Source organism: Lepus europaeus, chromosome 2, assembly GCF_033115175.1.
Source record: "Lepus europaeus isolate LE1 chromosome 2, mLepTim1.pri, whole genome shotgun sequence".
Taxonomy (NCBI): domain Eukaryota; kingdom Metazoa; phylum Chordata; class Mammalia; order Lagomorpha; family Leporidae; genus Lepus; species Lepus europaeus.
In genome coordinates, this window is record NC_084828.1 from 108145268 (window position 1) to 108164203 (window position 18936).

The 18936-nt window shown below is 41.4% G+C and overlaps 1 protein-coding gene across 3 annotated transcripts in view; it reads right to left on the reverse strand.

Annotated features, from left to right (window-relative positions):
• The window catches only part of FNDC3B (fibronectin type III domain containing 3B), a 356988-nt gene that overhangs the window by 139870 nt on the left and 198182 nt on the right, over positions 1–18936 (reverse strand). For all 3 annotated transcript variants that reach the window (XM_062211816.1, XM_062211803.1, XM_062211809.1), the window contains exons 5-6: positions 9081–9324; positions 7074–7364 (exon numbers count right to left, since the gene is read on the reverse strand). In XM_062211816.1, the coding sequence (XP_062067800.1) occupies positions 7074–7364; positions 9081–9324 (535 nt within the window). The remainder of the gene's footprint in view (positions 1–7073; positions 7365–9080; positions 9325–18936) is intronic.

Below are 18936 nucleotides of genomic sequence, written 5' to 3' on the forward strand. Positions count from 1 at the left end.
TGTAGTATAGCATGTAATACCACCACCTGCAATGCTAGCATCCCATATGGGCACTGGTGCAAAATCCAGCTGCTCCACTTCCAATCCATCTCCCTGCTAATGGCCTAGGAAAGCAACAGAGCAGGGCCCAAGTGCTTGGGCCCTTTCTCCTACATGGGAGACCCAGAAGAAGCTCCTGGCTCCTGGCCATTGAGACCATTTGGGTAGTGAACCAGCAGATGGGAGATCGATCGACTGACTGATCGATTTCTCTAACTCTTCATTTCAAATAAACAAAATAAATCTTAAAAAAAAAAAAAAAAAGAGTGTGTGTCTCACCAGCTGTTAGATAGGGCTGCTGCTGCTGGCCTGAGCTGGGTAGTCAGAGCCCAGGCTAGTGCCAAGTCCCTGGGAAAGCCCTGTAGATGGTCTTGAAGATCTGCGGCTCACTCAAACCACAGAGATTCCTTTTCTTGCTACTGTCAGGGTGCATACCTGTGCATGTGAGTATCAGTAGTGGAGTAAAGGGATACTCTATTTAAGTGGTGTTCTAAGTAATATTGTTTGGAAAAAAAAAGGGGGGGGGAGGGTCTGCTCATTGAACACATTTTGAAAATCATTTACTCTAACTCATTCATTCAACTTACTGAAAGGAAAAATGAGGCCCAGTAAAATGACTTGTTCTATATCACACAGTCTAAAACATAAACTAGTAAGGCTTATATTTCCAGTATGCTTTAAAACCACTCAAATAATGAGGAGAAGACATCCTCATCCTTGGGGTAGGATCCAGGAACGAAGCAAAGATCAGTGGTGTCAATTGCATACCTCATATATTTGGGAGACTGCCCCTTAGCACTCTGGATGCCCTCACTTTTTTTCTCTCCCTATCCCTCCTCTAGGCACCCTTACCCCAGAACTCTCACCACCACCACCATGATCATCAACATCATCAAGGAGACTACTTAGGTCTTTTCATAATATTAGACAGCAGATCCTAAAAAAGATTTTGTTTTTTAAGTAAAAATTTTACATGAACATAATCTTTTCTAAAACTATGCCTGCAGATAACCTTACTTATAATCTGAGGGTATATGACACAGAGACTACAGCTCTCTGTAAAAATGGACAGAAGTCAACTAGAAAACTGGGCCTAGACTCACTGAATTACCTCAGTTATCTTTTGCATCAGCTTTTACAAAGAACAAAATGGAAGGTGTGACATTTCCCTGTTAATGAAGAGCAGGATAGACTTCTTTAGCCTCCATGATCAAAGGCCATGACTTTTAACTGGGTTTTGGCCACAGAGCAGGCTCAAGTTCCAGCTCTTGCACAATCATCTACATAAAAGGATAAATTCTTCCATTCTTGCCCTCAAATATTTGCGGACTTGATGCCCAAGCACTAGTCAAAAATGAAATGCTGGGAGGAGAAGAGAAAAGAGGAGGGGAAAATTCATTAAATATTTTCCCTAACTAATCTGCCATTGTTATTACCTTGGGGAGACAGGCAGGTAACATATGTTAGAGAAGGCGGTATCTCAGTCAGCCCTTGAATGACTGAACTGGAGTTTACCAGGCATAGGAACTGGAAGGACAGCCCTGAGAAGACAATTAGGCATATTCATGAAATGGGGCCAAGTCCATGGTATCGGTGAATAATTGGAAAAATTCCAGGTGAGGCGAGCTCTATATCAAGCAGTTTGGACTTTAATTCTGTAGACCATGGGAGTGCCCTGGAGGTTCCTGAGGAGAACAGCATGCTCACATCCAAGTTAGCCACAACCAGAACAGTTGAACAAAGTGCAGGATGAAATGGATAATTACCTTAAAATCTAAAGTGGTCCTTCCAGGAAATCTCTTAGAGATCAGACTGAAGGGGTGGGCACTGTGGCACAACAGCTTAGCTGCTACTTGGGGAGTCGGCATCTCACACTGGAGTGCTTGATACAGTCCTGCCTCTGCTTCCAATCTAACCCAGCTTTCTGCTGTTGAGTCTGGAGGAAGCAGGTGATGGCCCTAGTGCTTGGGTCCCTGCCACCATGTGAGAGACCAGGATGGAGGTCTTGGTTCTTGGCTTCAGCCTAGCCTACCCATGAGCTTGCTTGCTTTCTTTCTTCTTCCCAACTCTCTCTTTTGTCACTCTGTCTTTCAAATAAACACACAAAACTTAAAAGATCATTCCGAGCAAAGGAAATCCTAACGGGGAGCTTAGGAGAAATGTAGAAGACACCAAGGACAGGGCCTGTGATAAAGGAGGTCCCAGAAGGCTATGCTGTGCCTGTCCTGTGAAGAGGCCATGGAAGATTTGTGAAGGCTGGCTGCACATCCACCAGAGGCCCCTAGGCTATCAGGTATACTTCTAGTCTGGTGGCAACCTCTCTCATGAGAGCCTGGGAAGCACTCTTCTGAGGCAGTCATCCAGAAGAAGAGGCACACCTTTCCCAACTTAAGATGGGTTTGGGCAGAGGAAGCCATGGCAGGCCTACAGGAGCAGGAACTGGGGGGTGGGAATGGGGATGGGGATGGGGGTGGGAGCTGGGGCAGCATGAAGGATGAAAGGCCATCAGATTGGAGAATAGCGAGCCACCTGTTATGAGGAGGGGATATCTTGGATGAGAGGTGGTCAGATGATATTAAAGAAGCCATGAGGATAAGGAGACAATAAGAACATTCAAATGGTAAGTCTTCATTCAAGCGCTAAGATCTACTTTAACATTTGATAACGAGAATTAAAAGACTCCTTTTTACAGATAAGGATACAGAGATTCAGGGAACCTAAAGCAAATAATTACCAGCAACAAAGCTAGATTCTCAGCTAAGTGTATGCAATATCGAACATCCAACTGTCCACATCACACTATTAGTTTCAAGGGATTGCAAGGAAATAGAAGTCCTTTTGGAGTAGTTTTTTGAGGGTACCATGGGGCCACTGTCATGTCATTTTCCTGAAGGTAATAATAAATCAAAAAAGGAGCTAGCCACAGAGCAATTCCTGAGCATTAGAGCAATTTGCTCCAGAAAGAAGAAACAGTACAGAAGGTATGTTCTGGAAAACAAAGCAATTAAAAACACATGATTCACTTCACAAGTTTTATATATACTTATATATATAAACATATCATATATAAATATATGCATGCCAGGTACGGCACTAGAAGGAAGGGAGAAAATGATGAACACAACAGATAATTTACCTACTTCACATAGTACAACTTGGTGAACTACACCCTCTATAAACATCCTGAGTATCAGAACAGTTTTCTACCTTAGTCAACCAATATCCCCATGGAGGCTTGATATAAATAAAACCAAACCAAACCCATGAAATCCAGACTGGTGCCACAATTCTGCTTCTGTAAGTCTGAAATAAGGTTTAGGGATCACTCATCATGTTCAGGTTCTATCAGTGCTTCTGAAGCACACTTAAGCAACTCAAGACAGTGATTCATTTACTTTTATCTTTTTAATACATCTGTCTATGGTTCTTTTTTTTCACGTCCTTAGCTTTATCACAAGATCAATTACAAATCTGAAGTTTGCCTTTTTTAACATTTGGCTTCTTCAAGCAGTAAAAAGGTAAGCAATTCAAGTAGATTCCTTCAAAAGCAAGGAAACTATGATGTAAAATAGTTGGACCATCTGGAAATGTGGGTAACTTAGCACAAGCAAAATACAGGAAAATACCATAAGTCACATGTCACAGTTCAGTATATATGCTATTCTTGTGCAAATCACACATGGATGTCAACAGATAAATCATACTAACTACAGTTTACTATTAATCAGATGGTAATGTAGACTTAAGACTTATTAAGGAAACTTGTTACCTGGATACAGAAGTCAGCTGTAGCAAACCTCCAGTAAAAAGATACACTGGAGAGTGCCTTCATTTATGAGAAAACAGCCTTTTGAGACCCTTGAGCTAATAACTACATTCAGAGGCAGACAAGAATGGCATATGAATAAAAGGTGCTCTATTACTTGCCTTCTACCTGATTCATATTTCCTACTTTGCTTTGAGAACCAGGAAGCACAAAATCAAATATATGGCTCACACCAAACAACTCTATAGGAATCTCTTACATGAAACCTTATTCCTAGCTTCATCTTATTTGTTCTATTTCCTCTGATATATATTTAACATTTCTGAATATATTTTTTTGAAGATTTATTTTATTTATCTAAAAGGGAGAGATACAGAGAGAGATAGATCTCTTCCATCTACTGGTTCACTCTAAATGGCCGTGATGGCTGGGGCTGGGCCAGAGGGAAGTTAGGAGCTTCTTCTAGGTCTACCACATGGGTGCAGGGGCCCAAGGACTTCAGCCATCCTCTGCTGCTTTACCAGGCACATCAGCAGGGAGCTGGATCAGAAGTGGAGCAGCTGGGACTCAAGACCTGCATCCATATGGGATGCTGGTGTTGCAGGCGGTGGCTTAACCTGCCACACCATGGCGCTGGCCTTTGGAACATCATTAAAACTAGAAGTCAGTAGTTTACACTAGAGTTTACTCTTGGTGTTTTAAACTCTAAGGGTCTGAATTAAATATATGATGACAGTATATCCACCATTATAGTATCACACAGAAGAATTCCATAGCCCTACAAATCCTGTGTTCTGTCTATGCAAACCTCTTCCCCTCCTGATCCCTGGCAACCAATGATCTCACTGCCTCCACAGTTTTGGCTGTTCCAGAATGCCATGGAGTTGGAATCACACACTGGGCTTTCCAGATTGGCCTTTCTTCAGTACGTAGTAAGGTTTTTTCCTGTCTTCGTAATTTGATGTCTCTGCTTTTTAATCATTGAGTAATATCCCATTATCTGGTAGTACCAGAGTTTATTTATCCATTTGTCTACTGAAGGACATCTTGGTTGATTCCATATTTTGGCACTGATGAATAAAGCTCCTGTAAATATTGGTGTGCAGGTTTTTGTGTGGACATGTTTTCAATTTACTGGGGTAAACATATATTTTATTTAATCTAACATGTAAACCTCCTCAGATCCTTACTGAAATGAGCTAGAGTATATAAAAGCATATTCCATATGATTTTTTATTTCTTGATTAAACCACCTGGAAAGTCATAGTTTGAGGTGCCAAAGAGCAAAAGACCATGTTCTGACTAAGTGTGTTCTTCCCTTTCCATCATGAAACACTTGTTTCCAAAAGCTCACAACCGAAGTGATCTCACTGGCAGTACCCAACAAAACTGTGCTTTCTACACAACAGCAAACAGCTTACAGTCCATGTAATACCTAACTGTACTCTTTCTCAAGGGTCAAACAGCAAAATGCTTGTAAACATATGTAAGTATGTTAGCAAACATTTTAATGTAGATTTTCATATAAATCTATTTTCTCTTTTACAAATATGATAACATTAAAATATACAGAGGGAGGGAGGAAAGTATCGTTATCTGTGTTCTTGGAATTGCACCTATGAAATTCATGAAGTCTATTCTTTGTATATTAATAAATAAGTAAATGTAATTAAATATAGAGCAGCTTACACACTGATGTATAAGTGATATGAAATAACTGTACTCAAAAAAAGGCACTTGCTTTTAGAAAATTAATCCATAACTGTGTTAATTTTTGTGCTAATTTCAACCCTGCTTTATCTTAGTTTCCTATCATCTTTTTGCTCCTTAATTCTTACATTTTATTTATCTGCCTCTAACACATGTACCCATGTATGTCTTGGTACAAGGTAGGACAAAAATTATTAGGGACTGAATCAAGTAATCAAAGTACTTCTAAACTCACAAGCTTTCTGGACCACTTACACATTCTTTTTGTCTGGATGAAAATTCTCCTTGGGAAAAGCTATCACTAGTTTTTCACATACTCATGGTTAATTTTGTTTAAAACCCTCTTGAACCTTGGGTCTATTTGATATGATAGATTTTTAAAATGTTTAGTTTAATAATTATATGGCTGCGTGACATCTGGAAACTACTGAAAAGAATCAAGAACAAAACTGAAAGAACCAGAACACACTCACCTAGAGCAATTAGGGTTCCCCTCTCCGTAGATCTTACACCTACTCTTTTGCATGCTACAGTCTGCTTGTATCAATAATATGGGAGGCAAAGTTGACTTCGAGAACTGGTTTTACCTAATTTTCCTCTCCCATCAGGGGCCCACCTTTCTTAGATGACCAAACATACACAGTCTCCATACTGTTTCATTCACGAACACATTCTCAGACACAGTCCCTGTTTCTACCCAGATGAGAATAATGAGGAATCAGTGAACTCAGCGAGTGTCATAATTGTAGTTTTGTTACAGCAGTGTCCTTTCTAGTCATTCACAATTGCAAAGTCATCTGCCTTCTCAGAATGTCAGCTTCTTGGCTTCACTAAGTCTTCTAAATGCCTTTATAAAAAGCCCCCCGCTCTTTCTCCCTGTGGCATCAAGATAGGTAATCCCTGTATGTCATCTGAGCTCTTCACTGAAACACATATGCCTTCCTTCGCAAATCAATTGATCTGTATCCAAAAGAACACTCTGAAAAACACAAGCCCTTCTCAGCTGATGTCAGTTTGCCTCTGTGTGGTGAGACTGTTTCTGCCATCTCTCTCTTACAACTCCTGTAACTGGGATGCAAAAGTTACTACACAACAATGAGTGATGCCTAAAACTGAACAGAAGTATATCCCTGCTATGCAGTGATAGATTTCACCGCAGCATGAGAATGATTACATCTGGTTTTACAAGGTATAATTACTTTGAGATTTAAACTACACCTATGCTTCTCCATCAAGACGTATTCTGGATTTCTTCCACATCTGCCCATTTATGGTGAAACAACAGAAATAGGCTAATGTGAAAACACGTTCAGGAATGTATTACTGAAATTATGTGGAAAATTACATGGCATATGTGACCAAAAAGTAGTATTTCTGGCATAAGGTCTCAATTTAAAAAAAAAAAAAAAAAAGATGACGAAACACATCAGAAATCCATCCAATCATTCCTAGTACAACACAGCCCATCACAACAAAATGTTCTGATGTAAAAGATCCCACCTTCAAGATATCCCTGTCCTGAGAATCCCCAGTCTACAGAAACTGTCTTGAGCATTACCTTGCAAGTCGGAATCATTCGACTTTGGACTGCTCCTTGCTCGCCGCTCTGTTTTTTTGATTCCAGGCCCTCCGCCGCTGCCACCGCCCCCGCCTCCGCCACTCCCTCCGCTGTGCCCCTTCCCGTAGCCATTGTACACCGTGGTGCAGTTGCTTTTGTAGATAGAAGAAGGAGGGCTGTTGAGGCGATTCTGGCGGTCAATCTGGCGGTCTTTGAGCTTCTTGTGCGGAGGCTTGCTGTACTGGTCTTCACGAGTAATGTAGCTGGACATTCCATAGAGCGGTATAATTTCTAAAAGGATCAGGTGACAATTGCAAGCTCAGTCTGAATTCAATCAGATATTGTTAAACAGATGACCTGGCCCTTTGAAGGAAGTAGTCTATTGTATTACCAAATGTAGTATAAAAGATATTGTTAAGAAAATGCCACATATGTTGTATATTTTTACAAAATACCTTCCCATTTCTAATCAATCAATTAGTAATCAATCATTAAAAATCATATCGTGTGTTCAGAAATTTTCCATAAATTATAGGGGAAAATGAAGAAGATAAAGTTACTGTCCTCAAAGAGTTCAGACTCTAGCTGAATTTATAATTTTGATTTTTGCCAGTCAGTATGCTTTTAGTAGTACAATAAATGAAAAAGTTAGAAATACTCCCTCTAGACACTATTTCTAATCAAGACACTTAACTTATTCTGTAGATAGAATAGCAATAATATTGGAAAGTATGCAGCAAACAGAATAATAGAGTTCTTTGTGACCCCCCCCCCCAAAAAAAAATAGAGCCAACATTTGAACAAAAGTTACTAAGACAATGGTATGAGAAATTTCCATTGGAAGTAATCAAAGTTCACAGAATCAGGAGGAATGTCCAAGGAGAAAAAGTTGGGGTAAAGATAAGGCACCTCTGCAATCTTATGGCAAACATGGTAAGCTGTGGTCTCCGTTGAAGTAAGAGGAACCAAGACAAAAGGAGAATGCCACCTGGCTTCTCTATGCATGCTTCTAAAAGAAAACAGCATGCTGTAAAATAATCTAATGATCCTAGAGGAGAAATTTCTCTTAAAAATTTTAAATCAGGTTGAAATTATATTTAGACATCATGAAAGTGATAATGCCCAACAAAGAGATTGGATCTTTCTGGCTTTATAAGAAAACAGGGGGGTTGGCATCATGACACAGCGACTTATGTTGCTGCCTATGATGCTGGCATCCCATACTGGAGCACTGGTTTGAATCCCGGCTGCTCCACTTCCAATCCAGCTTCCTGCTAATGAACCTGGGAAAGCAGAAGATGGCCCAACATGTGGGAGACCCTGATAGCGTTTCTGGTCTCAGCTATCTGGTTTCTTAGTCCTCATTTTGACAGAGAAGGGCCTTACACTTAAAACAGCACCACATAGCTCTAAGGCTCTTTGCATTTCAAGGTAAGCATTTGCCTAACAAGCAGTGAAAATATGGCTGCACAAATGGCTACTTTTATACTAAAAACAGGTTCAGGGGACCACAGAAACACTGAAGGGAATTTTGAGTTCTGCAACATACTGTTTTGAAATCCAACATAATGCATGCAGGAAACCAAAAGTTCATGGAGACTTCACAATCTTCAAAACTTGGAATCGGGGTACAAAACATTTTTCAATTCCTCTTATATTGTTGAATCATAGAGATGTCAAAGAAAGGATGGGTCCATCTCCCCCAAGCCATTCACATGTGAAAATCTGTTAGTAGGACATTAGATTGATCATGGCCTCTTTTCTAAAATCAAAGTGGCTATCTCACTTTGTGAGGTGGGGGCAGAACTTGGGAAAAATGACAGAAACAGAGTTGGAACGAACATATAAGGTCATCTTTCCAAGACACAATGCAATACAAAGGAAGCTGGTCCTTTCCCATTAGTTTCATAGACAAGGTAGATCCCTTTCTACTATGCTTATTATTACAAAGAAAGAAAGGGTGGCCTCAATTTCAACAGCCTCTGACACCAACAGTAATCTACTCACCTTGCTCGCCATAGATTGTCGGGGGAAGATGATGCTGAGGGAAAAACTGGGGCGGCATATCTCCAGGTCCAGTCACAGGTGGATAGTAAGCAGTGTGAGAGTTGTGAATAAAATGCGGGTGGTGAGCCAGGTATGGAGGCAGGTGATGGGTGGGAGACATGGCTGAGGGGTAGCTTGGTGGGTAACACTCAGGAGACTGAGGCGTCACCACCACCCGGCGGACTCCGGTACTGTCTTCAATCACCTAAAGAAAAAATGCAAAAGGGAAATACAGGGTACACATTATTATTAGCACACATACCATGAGCATGCACCATTGATAACTTCCCATTTTATTTTCTTTCCCTCATGGTGGGGGGAAACTAACACAGAATGGTTCTACAATTCAACTCATTAAGTGAATTCTGGAAGTAATCACATTGAAAATTTACAAAAGTAAATTTCATCAACCATCTGATTTTGATCCCACAAAACTTTTTGGAGAGACCAGTAAGCTTGCTAATAAATCTCACTTTCATTTGTTTTATGTATATCATCATAAAATTTTCACTGGCTTCACCCAAGACAAGCGAATTTAACTGGTGCTTATGCTGATTTTAGGAATGAGTTTGAACACAGCCATCAGTTTGGTGGTTCTATAGAAAGGGGCTTCCAAGGTGACATAATTACGTTTTCCAGGACTGGTCTTGCAAATCTGCCTGACAACATTCTGCTTCACTCCTCTTCTAGCTGACACAGTGCCATCACCAAAGACGTCTTAGGAAACAACAGGAACGTTAATGTCAGAAGCCATAAACACGCCCTAAATGAACATCTCAGGACAAGGATATAAACAAACAAACTTAAGGGATTCGAACCTGTGCAAAACTTAAGTGATCTCAAATCAAGACAGACACCCTTGCTCTCGAGCTCTGAGGATGGTCTGAGTACTGTGGAGCAAGGTGTGGTGAAGAACACGCAGCAGTGTTCTACCCACACGCGCTCCAAACGGTGCTGTAGTTCATGCACGGAGGTAGTATCGTGTAGTATGTATTGCCTCTGTGACATGCTATCTGCTCTACAAACAAATAATTTTGGTGAGACACCAGAAAGAAATAGCCAGTACAACAGATACCACAATCTGTGGGGTACAGATAATGAGATGGCAGAATCAGGAAGTGCTGCAAAGAACTGCTAGGCCTGGGACAGCTGAGAGAATGGGCTCCAGCCCCCAGCCTTGACTGCTGTGTGGTTTACCAAGAACAGGCCTCTCGCTATATATGAGGAACCCTTTAAACTTTTAAACAGACGTAATGATAATAAAAATTTTTATCACTTTATCTTAGAATATCTGACTTAATAGAACAATGTTTTTTAACAAAAGCAAAGGTCACTAAACAAATAATTTCAAAGAATTTCAATTACTGGATAAAAAGAAACAAAAATAGAGAAAACAATCTTTTTACTACTATATTTTATAATAAGTTTTTTTAATTACTTTAAATTTTTAAATAAATGTCAATCTGTAGTATAAACTACTGTAATACATCTCCTCAAAAGTTTCCAGTTAGAAAACTATCTTTTGAAACCAAAAACTGTCTATGCATATACAAAATATTTAATAGACCCATTTTTAATTCTCCTAAATTATTTTGCGGGACTTGTGTGAAAGATATCCACATGCCTAATCAGACATTTCAGAAACCTGCTCTTACTAAATCCAGGCCTATCTTGCATCTTTTTAAGAGATGAAGTAGTGATTCCAAAATAAGTAGGAACAAATATCAAAAGTGTGATGAAGATTCATTTTACTGTCCTTCTGTAACATAAATTGTAACATATTTATTAAAATCAAACTCAGGCCAGCGCCGTGGCTTAACAGGCTAATCCTCCGCCTTGCGGCGCCGGCACACCGGGTTCTAGTCCCGGTTGGGGCACCGGATTCTGTCCCGGTTGCCCCTCTTCCAGGCCAGCTCTCTGCTATGGCCCGGGAAGGCAGTGGAGGATGGCCCAAGTGCTTGGGCCCTGCACCCCATGGGAGACCAGGAGAAGCACCTGGCTCCTGGCTTCAGATCAGCATGATGCGCCGGCCGTGGCGGCCATTGGAGGGTGAACCAACGGCAAAAAGGAAGACCTTTCTCTCTGTCTCTCTCTCTCACTATCCACTCTGCCTCTCAAAATAAATAAATAAATCTCAGTTCTGAATTTTGACTCAAGAAATTGTGCCTTAGCACTCCCAAATAAAAATGTTTCAGGAGTAATACTCATGCATCAAAGCCATGTGGGAAATGGTGGCAACGACATTCTTCGTTTACAAAGTGGTTCATAAATAAGTATGTAACTGCGGAAGAAGTATTCAGACACCTGAAAGTGTTTGGGCCAAATGTCCTGAGGTAATAAAATAGGCCGTCAAACTTCATAGATAACTGTGGAAAAGATGAATTTCCTTTTGGGGTGAATGGAATTGCGACACTGTCCAGAGGCAGACAAATCACTTGTACTCAATTCTACAATCATTTCCTGACAGATGCGATGTGCCAAGGACTGAATAGTCAAAGGTGAGAAAAAAACAGGTGCTAAACAATAAGGCTCATTTACACAGCCAAAGAATAATATAAGGAGAAAAAAATAAAGTGAGTCCTTTTAAGTGCCGAATAAAAAAGTAATTATGATTTTGGAAAACAGAACAAAGTATTCATCTTCTAGATTTTTTCCACTTTTAGGACTCACCATAATGGCCACTCAGTACTGTCTTCTCCAGAGAAGCACAGAACCATAGGAAAGAGCCACTATGCTAGGTTCTCAGATTGTCTCCCTATTACAGCTTGAACTGTGCCATCCCTACCCCAAATGCATACATTTAAGTCCCAATGCTCAATATCTTGGAATGTGACTATATTTGGAGGTAGGGCCTTTCAAAGAGATAATTAAGGCAAAACAAGGCTATATGGGAGAGCTCCAAACCAGTGTATGATCAGTGTTCTTGTGAGAAGAATAAACGCAGAGGACAAACACACACAGAGGGAAGATCATGTGAAGATGTCCAAGGAAGAAGCTAACCCTTCCAGCTCCTTGATCATAGACTTCCAATCTCCAGGACTATGAGAAAATACATTTCTGTTGTGTGGGTCACTCAGCCTGTGGCCTTAGAACAGAAATGTACCATCTACCAGAGCCTCAGGGTCTGAAGACTAATCCAAGTTTCTACAAGTTATGCCTGCTTTAGAAAAATACTATCAGAAAAAGAGATGCATATATCCCCTTGAACAAACTCTCAGCCACCTTACTCGGGCCAACAAAGAAAATCAGCCAGGTGGCAAAAAGCAGCTAGTTGGAATCTCTATCATGCCTTTTTATCCAGTTCAGAAGGAACTGACTAAAAATTCTCCTCTAATATGCCTAGTATTTTTATTATCTTGTGGCCTAGGAGAACAAGGCACGAAATGTTAAAAAGGAGAATATCTGACTTACCCCCAGGTGTTTTTATAAGTATGAGCAAGAAAACCATCAAAACAAAGCATCCAGAAAACAGCATCAACAGGGAGAGTTCATGGGAGCAAGGTGGAGGGGGGATGTGCTACGAACTCCAATCAGTACCTACGGGCTGCCAGCTGCAGGACAGGGGCTGACATTTTTCCTTAACCTGAGAATTCCATGTTAGCATTTCTGTTTTACATAAAGACAACCAAGGTCCAAGAGCACAATTCAGTGTACCTCTTAGTTATGCTGTAGAACCAGGATATTTTTCTTTTCTTTTTAATTTTTAAAATAATAAAGGAAACAAATTTCATATAAATAGTTTTAAGAATTGGGATTTTTCACACTAGTCTATACATTGCTGTCTTTCGTATGTGCAGAATTACACAGAAGTTAGGTATGCCTGTAAACAACCAACTGGAGAGAAATAGGATTCCTGGGTTATGAACAGATTCACTACAAGCTGTGTATGTGTCTAGTATTCTTGCCTAGTATTCTTGGTCTGGACATAAGGATGTGTTACTAGAGTAGATTTGTTAAGTATCTGCTGTTGGCCTTCATACCCTCTATCTGAAAGGAGTCAACTCAATCTAATTCCTAGAACATTGACTAATAGGCACTAACAGTAAGACATTACCCCCAGTTACTACTGTCCAGGCCACCCCTCGCTCTCTCCTGCCAAGTCTTGTGAGACACAGACGGCATCACCCCCATCTTAGAAAACAGAAGGAATGAAGCTTAGGGCAGGCAAGCTAACTTTCTCAAGGACACAGAGCTGGGGGTGTGGGGTGGGCACCAGGATCAATTTAGAATCTAAGAATTAAAATGGTTCTCCTAAGAAGGCCCAAGTACTTGGGCTCCTGACACCCACATGGGAGACCCAGATGAAGCTCCTGCTTCCTGGCTGCAGCATGGCCCAATCCTGGTTGTTGCAGCCATCTGGAAAGGAACCAGCAGATGGAAGATATCTCTGTCTATCCCTCTCTCTGTGTAACTCTGATTTCATATTAATAAATAAATCTTTATAATAAAAGATAAATAAAACATCTCCTAAAAACCCTTGTGTTTTGAGTGTCTTCTCTTGAAGCCAACAGAAAGGGAAGGTAGTTCCCTGACTGAATGGAAATGCTCCCCAGGGCTTTTAACAAAGTCCTCAGGTCCTGAAATGCCTTCTATTCCTACTGGGCTGCAAGCCACAAGAATCAAGAGAGACACTTAAAAGACAGGAGGCCAGAGAGGCACTTAAAGCCTGTCCCAGATGGCCAGTGTACGTGTATGAGAGCAGACTACACGCCGACACACGTGAACCCAAGCGGCTGCGGCAGGGTGTGCCTGGCAGCCAGCTGGCTGGGGTGCCAAGGAACACTGAGTGAGCCGCCTGGACACGGAAAACTGGGACCAAATGACATTGTGAAAGTCAGGCTCCAGCTGATTTGCTAAGTGCTGCCAACATGTATGAAGGGGGCTCTCAGGCCAATCCTGGAAGAGAAGATATCTTAGACAAAACTGAGCACTCAAGCAGCGAACCAAGACAAGAAAAAGGCCCGGCAATATAAAACAGCTGCTAGGACTGAAGGCGGGCCAGCAAGGAGTCCTGGCTTCTCCCGCCCAGACCCATGGTTCACCTCTCCTCCTGGCCTATTGGCCCTAAAGCCTGAATTACAGCTCTGTCCCTCACATTCAGTCCTCAAAAAGCAACTGGACACTTAGGTGGTTCTTAATAAATGTTGGTTAAATGAATGGAAAAGCCAAAAGAAAAAAAAATCAAGTTTATCTACTTAGATTTGCGATCTGCCAAGAACATAACACATTCATTGTCAAAAACTTTCCTCATGACTATGTTAGACAGCTGGCATCCTACCCTAACATTTCAGACAGTCTGAACCCAGTAAATTCTCTGTCGTTCCTGCTGCTCATATTTCACCACTAGTGTTCATCCATCTCCAAGGTAAAGTCTACTTTAACCCCAAATGAGGGTTAAAGGCGCAGGGCGGGGGGTGGGGGTGGGGGTTCATTCATCAACAACCAGTAGGACAAAAGCACTATCCTTCATTTTCTCTTTTTGCACAATGTCCTTCCTCTGCTTCTTAGGGCTACTGTCCACCCTGACCCATCCCCTTTCTGCCAGGAGGGATGAGACTCCCATCAACGCTGCCCAAGTACCATGAGAAGGGAGCATTAGAGTAAAGGGATGTTCAATGAACACTAGGAGAGTTACAGAAGAAAAGAGGACAAATGCTTGATTTCATGGAAGAGTTAAGTTACTTGACTTTTAAATGGCAGCAGAATTGAACATATTACTCTTACTGCCTGCCGTACATTATTCTGTCTTTGCAAATTTAAAGAGTATAGTTGTGGTGGAAACCACCAAACTTTACTTCTCAAACTCATTTCTTGTCACATATGGAATGGCTGACACTGTAAAGTGTTTGATATTCCCAATGCTTCATTATCATTCAGATCAAGACAACACATCTATAAAGCTTAGGACTGGCTTCTTCTGTCACAGAGCATGGCTATTTTTGAGAGATTTGTTTATCTCTTTGAAAGGCAGAGCACGTGTGTGTATGTGTATGAGAGAGAGAGAATATTAATTTTCCACCCATTGGTTCACTCTTCAAATGGCCACAACAGCCATTACTGGGACAGGTTGAAGCCAGGCACTGGAAACTCCATCCTGATCTTCTACATGGCTGGCAGGGGCCCAGGCACTTGAGCCATCTTCGGCTGCCTCCTAGGCACGTTAGCAGGAAGCTTGATCAGAAACAGAGCAGATGGGACTCAAACAGGCACTCTGATATGGGATGCTGCAGTCTCTAGTGGTGACCAAACTTGTTTGTTACAATACTAACCTCATAGCCTGGTTATTTTTATACTCAAATGGAAAAAAAAATGCTTGGTGATGTTTCTACATTTCTGAAGACTCTTGACACCCACAAAGAGTTATCCTGTAAAGTAGATCCTGCTTGCTAACAGATGTCCTCTCTTGAATCAAGAAACCAAAGTTCCTGAAATGGGTATATTCTCAGACAGAATTTTCCTCAAGCAGTTCTTGCAAATGGTTAATTCCAGTCATCCAATTTCATCTCCTATACAGGTAATCAAAGCTAAGGTTGTTTGAGGTAATTAGTTGATTCACATATGAACAGAAAATCCCTAACCTTTTTATATACACACTTATTTTTATCAAGAAGTCTAGCATTTCCCATTAGTGCCTAATTTTCAACCCAAATACCAACTCCAGGCATTGGCTGAGGCACTGACTGGGAGTTATGGGGAGCAGAAGATATCAATATGACTCTTCAGTACTTGTGAGCATGAGTCTTACAAATGAGGCTTACTCCAGACATGACTCATCTAAGAAGACTCTGGGGCAAGTGTTCAGTACAGCACTTAACAAACAGTTGGGATGGCCACATCTCACATGAAAGAAAGGTCTGGGTTCTAGCCCTGGCACTGCTCCCAATTTCAGCTTCCTGCTAACATGTGCCCTGGGAAGCAGCAGGTGATGGCTCAAGTACTCAGATCCTGCCACCCACAAAGGAGACCCAGATAGAGTTTCTGGTGCTTGGTTTTCACCTGGCCCAGCTTCAGTTGTTGCAGGCATTTAGGGAGCAGGCCAGTGGATAGAAGCATTCTTATGTGTGCATTCTCGTTTGCTTGCTCACTCGCTCTCTCCCTTTCAAATAAATTTTCTTTTTTTTAAAAAAAGGATGACACCCCATTAATGGCAATCTCTCCTCTGTTGGCTTTACGTATGCCAACACTTGGATACACTCAGGAAAAGGCTGTGATTCTACTCACATTATAAAAGCTTTTAATCTGGAAAAAGGAGCAAAACTGAGGCACCTATAAATAAAATTGACATCTAGTGCTTCCCTAGACACACCTGCTATTCCCAGGTGCTACTGTCTAGTCATGTGTAAATAACAACACTATAGGTTGGGAAGGAGGAGGCAAACAAGCACATTCTGCACTGGGGGGAGAGGGATCTTCAACTCTACAGTGAAGAGGACAATGCACTCATTGATTATAACCTTCCAAATTAAGAAGGAAGCCCAGTAAGGTCAAGAAACACATCTTGTGAACTGTAGACCCACAATGGACCCTCAGTTAGTTGGCTACAACTCTACCTCGCCATTCCCCAGCCACGCCAAACGGAGGAGCCCATGGAGACAGAGACCCCTCCCCATATTGGAGAGAACTGAGCTTCTCAAGTTATTTCAGAGAACCAAGAGACCTCTTCTCAAAACAGAGGTACCAAAAAATAGAGCACTTGGCACTGATGCTGAAGGCAAGCTAGCCAATGGATTAAATTTTACATAGAAAGCAAAGGTGATAACAACTCCTACGATTTGTCTATCATTTAATAGTTTATGAATTACTTTGCACAGAACACAACTTGTAAAGTACTCAGATAATTTTCTAACACTGGCAACATCACAGTCTTAAATTCTAGATGAGCAATCTCCAGGTGTCATTAGGTGACTTAACCTTAGCCAGGTGGGTGACAGGATGCATAACCAAGTACCCAGATGGGAAATGCCACACAATTTATTTTCTTTTCATTTCTTCTTTTTTATTTTCTTTTTCCTTCATTCCTTCCTTTCTCCCTTCCTTCCTTCCTCCCTCCTTCCCTCCCTTTTTAAGATTTACTTATTTTTATTTGAAAGGCAGAGTTAGAGAGAGAGAGGAAGAGAGACAAAGAGAAATCTTCCATCCACTGGTTTACTCCCCAAATGGCCACAATGGCCGGGGCTGGGAAGGCCAAAGTTGGAGCCTGGAGCTTCTTTTGGGTCTCCCATGTGGGTGCAGACACCCAAGCAATTGGGCCATCTTCCAGGGCTTTCCCAGGTACATTAGCAGGGAGGTACACTGGAAGTGGAATGGGCATGGAACATCAAGAATTAGGTCAGTGCTATTCCCAGTGACGGGGAGTGGGGAGAGCTCCAGTTCTAAGTTTCAATACACCATCACAAGGCACCACTGGGCGCCATTACACTAGATTCAACAGTATTTTAACTGTGAATCCTCAGCCCACAGGACAAGACAGACAGCATTCAGAGGATGCTGAACCCAGAGCTTCCATCTTCATTTTCATCAACTTGTAACTGAAATTTAGTATTTCCTTAAATTATAAATGTAGACAGCAAACCATAGTATTGGTGGTACTGCTGACTTTGTTACTAATAAAACTCAGATATTTCCATATCATATTACAGTTACAGAAATATTAACAATATTTACTACAATCACAACTTTAAAGTTATGATAGTCATCAGACCTGCTTCTAGATGCAGTTATTTCATATGTTAATAAAGCAACAAAGTAACTAGTGCATCATCTTTGTTTGTTTTGTCAGTTTGACAGGCAGAGTTAGACAGTGAGAGAGAGAGACAGAGAGAAAGGTCTTCCTTTTTCCGCTGGTTTACCCCCCAAGTGCCCGCTACGGCCAGCGGCACGCTGCGCTGATCCGAAGGCAGGAGCCAGGTGCTTCTCCTGGTCTCCCATGCGGGTACAGGGCCCAAGCACTTGGGCCATCCTCCACTGCGCTCCCGGGCCACAGCAGAGAGCTGGACTGGAAGAGGAGCAACCAGGACAGAACCGGTGCCCCAACTGGGACTAGAACCCAGGGTGCTGGCGCCGCAGGTGGAGGATTAGCCTAGTGAGCTGCAGTACCGGCCTAGTGCATCATCTTTAAAAAATATACATGACCACTGCTATTTCAAAATAGTCTCCTTTTTATCTATCAAGTTTATATTTTACATTCAAAACGGCTTCATCAGTCTGTCAATAGTCTTTGACACAAGAAAGGATTAAAAGTTCATTCTGATGATATTCAAAAATACTTATTACACAGCAAAATAATTAAACTATAACACAGTTCCAAGTTTGTGAACTTGATGAGCTTCATTTCAAAGACTGTAAAGGGATATAAAATTCACCTAACATTGGTAAAGTTGCCTAACCTCAGTAAAAGGTGTTGCACACACACAAAAAAAGTAATTATATATGACAAATACTGGCTACTAATTTAGAGAGACAGACTATAATTGAGGAATAAAATCAAATGTAATGTGCAAGTACTAAGCAGCTTATCATCACTGTAACTAAAATATCTGAGAGGACCTATTTAGAAAGGAAGAAGGTACATTTCATCTCACAGTTTTGGAAGTTCACAGTCCAACATTAGCAGTCCCATTACTCTAGCATCTAACTGGCATTGTGGAGGACAGAACAAGTGCAGAGGGGGGATAACACCCAGAAAGCAGAGACACTGGCTGAACCTGGATTACAGAACCAACCCTCTCACGAGAACTACATTTTAAGGGCAAGCTCCCCATGACCTAAGGACCTCCTGCTGGGCCCACCTCCTACACAGCATAATCTACTGACCATG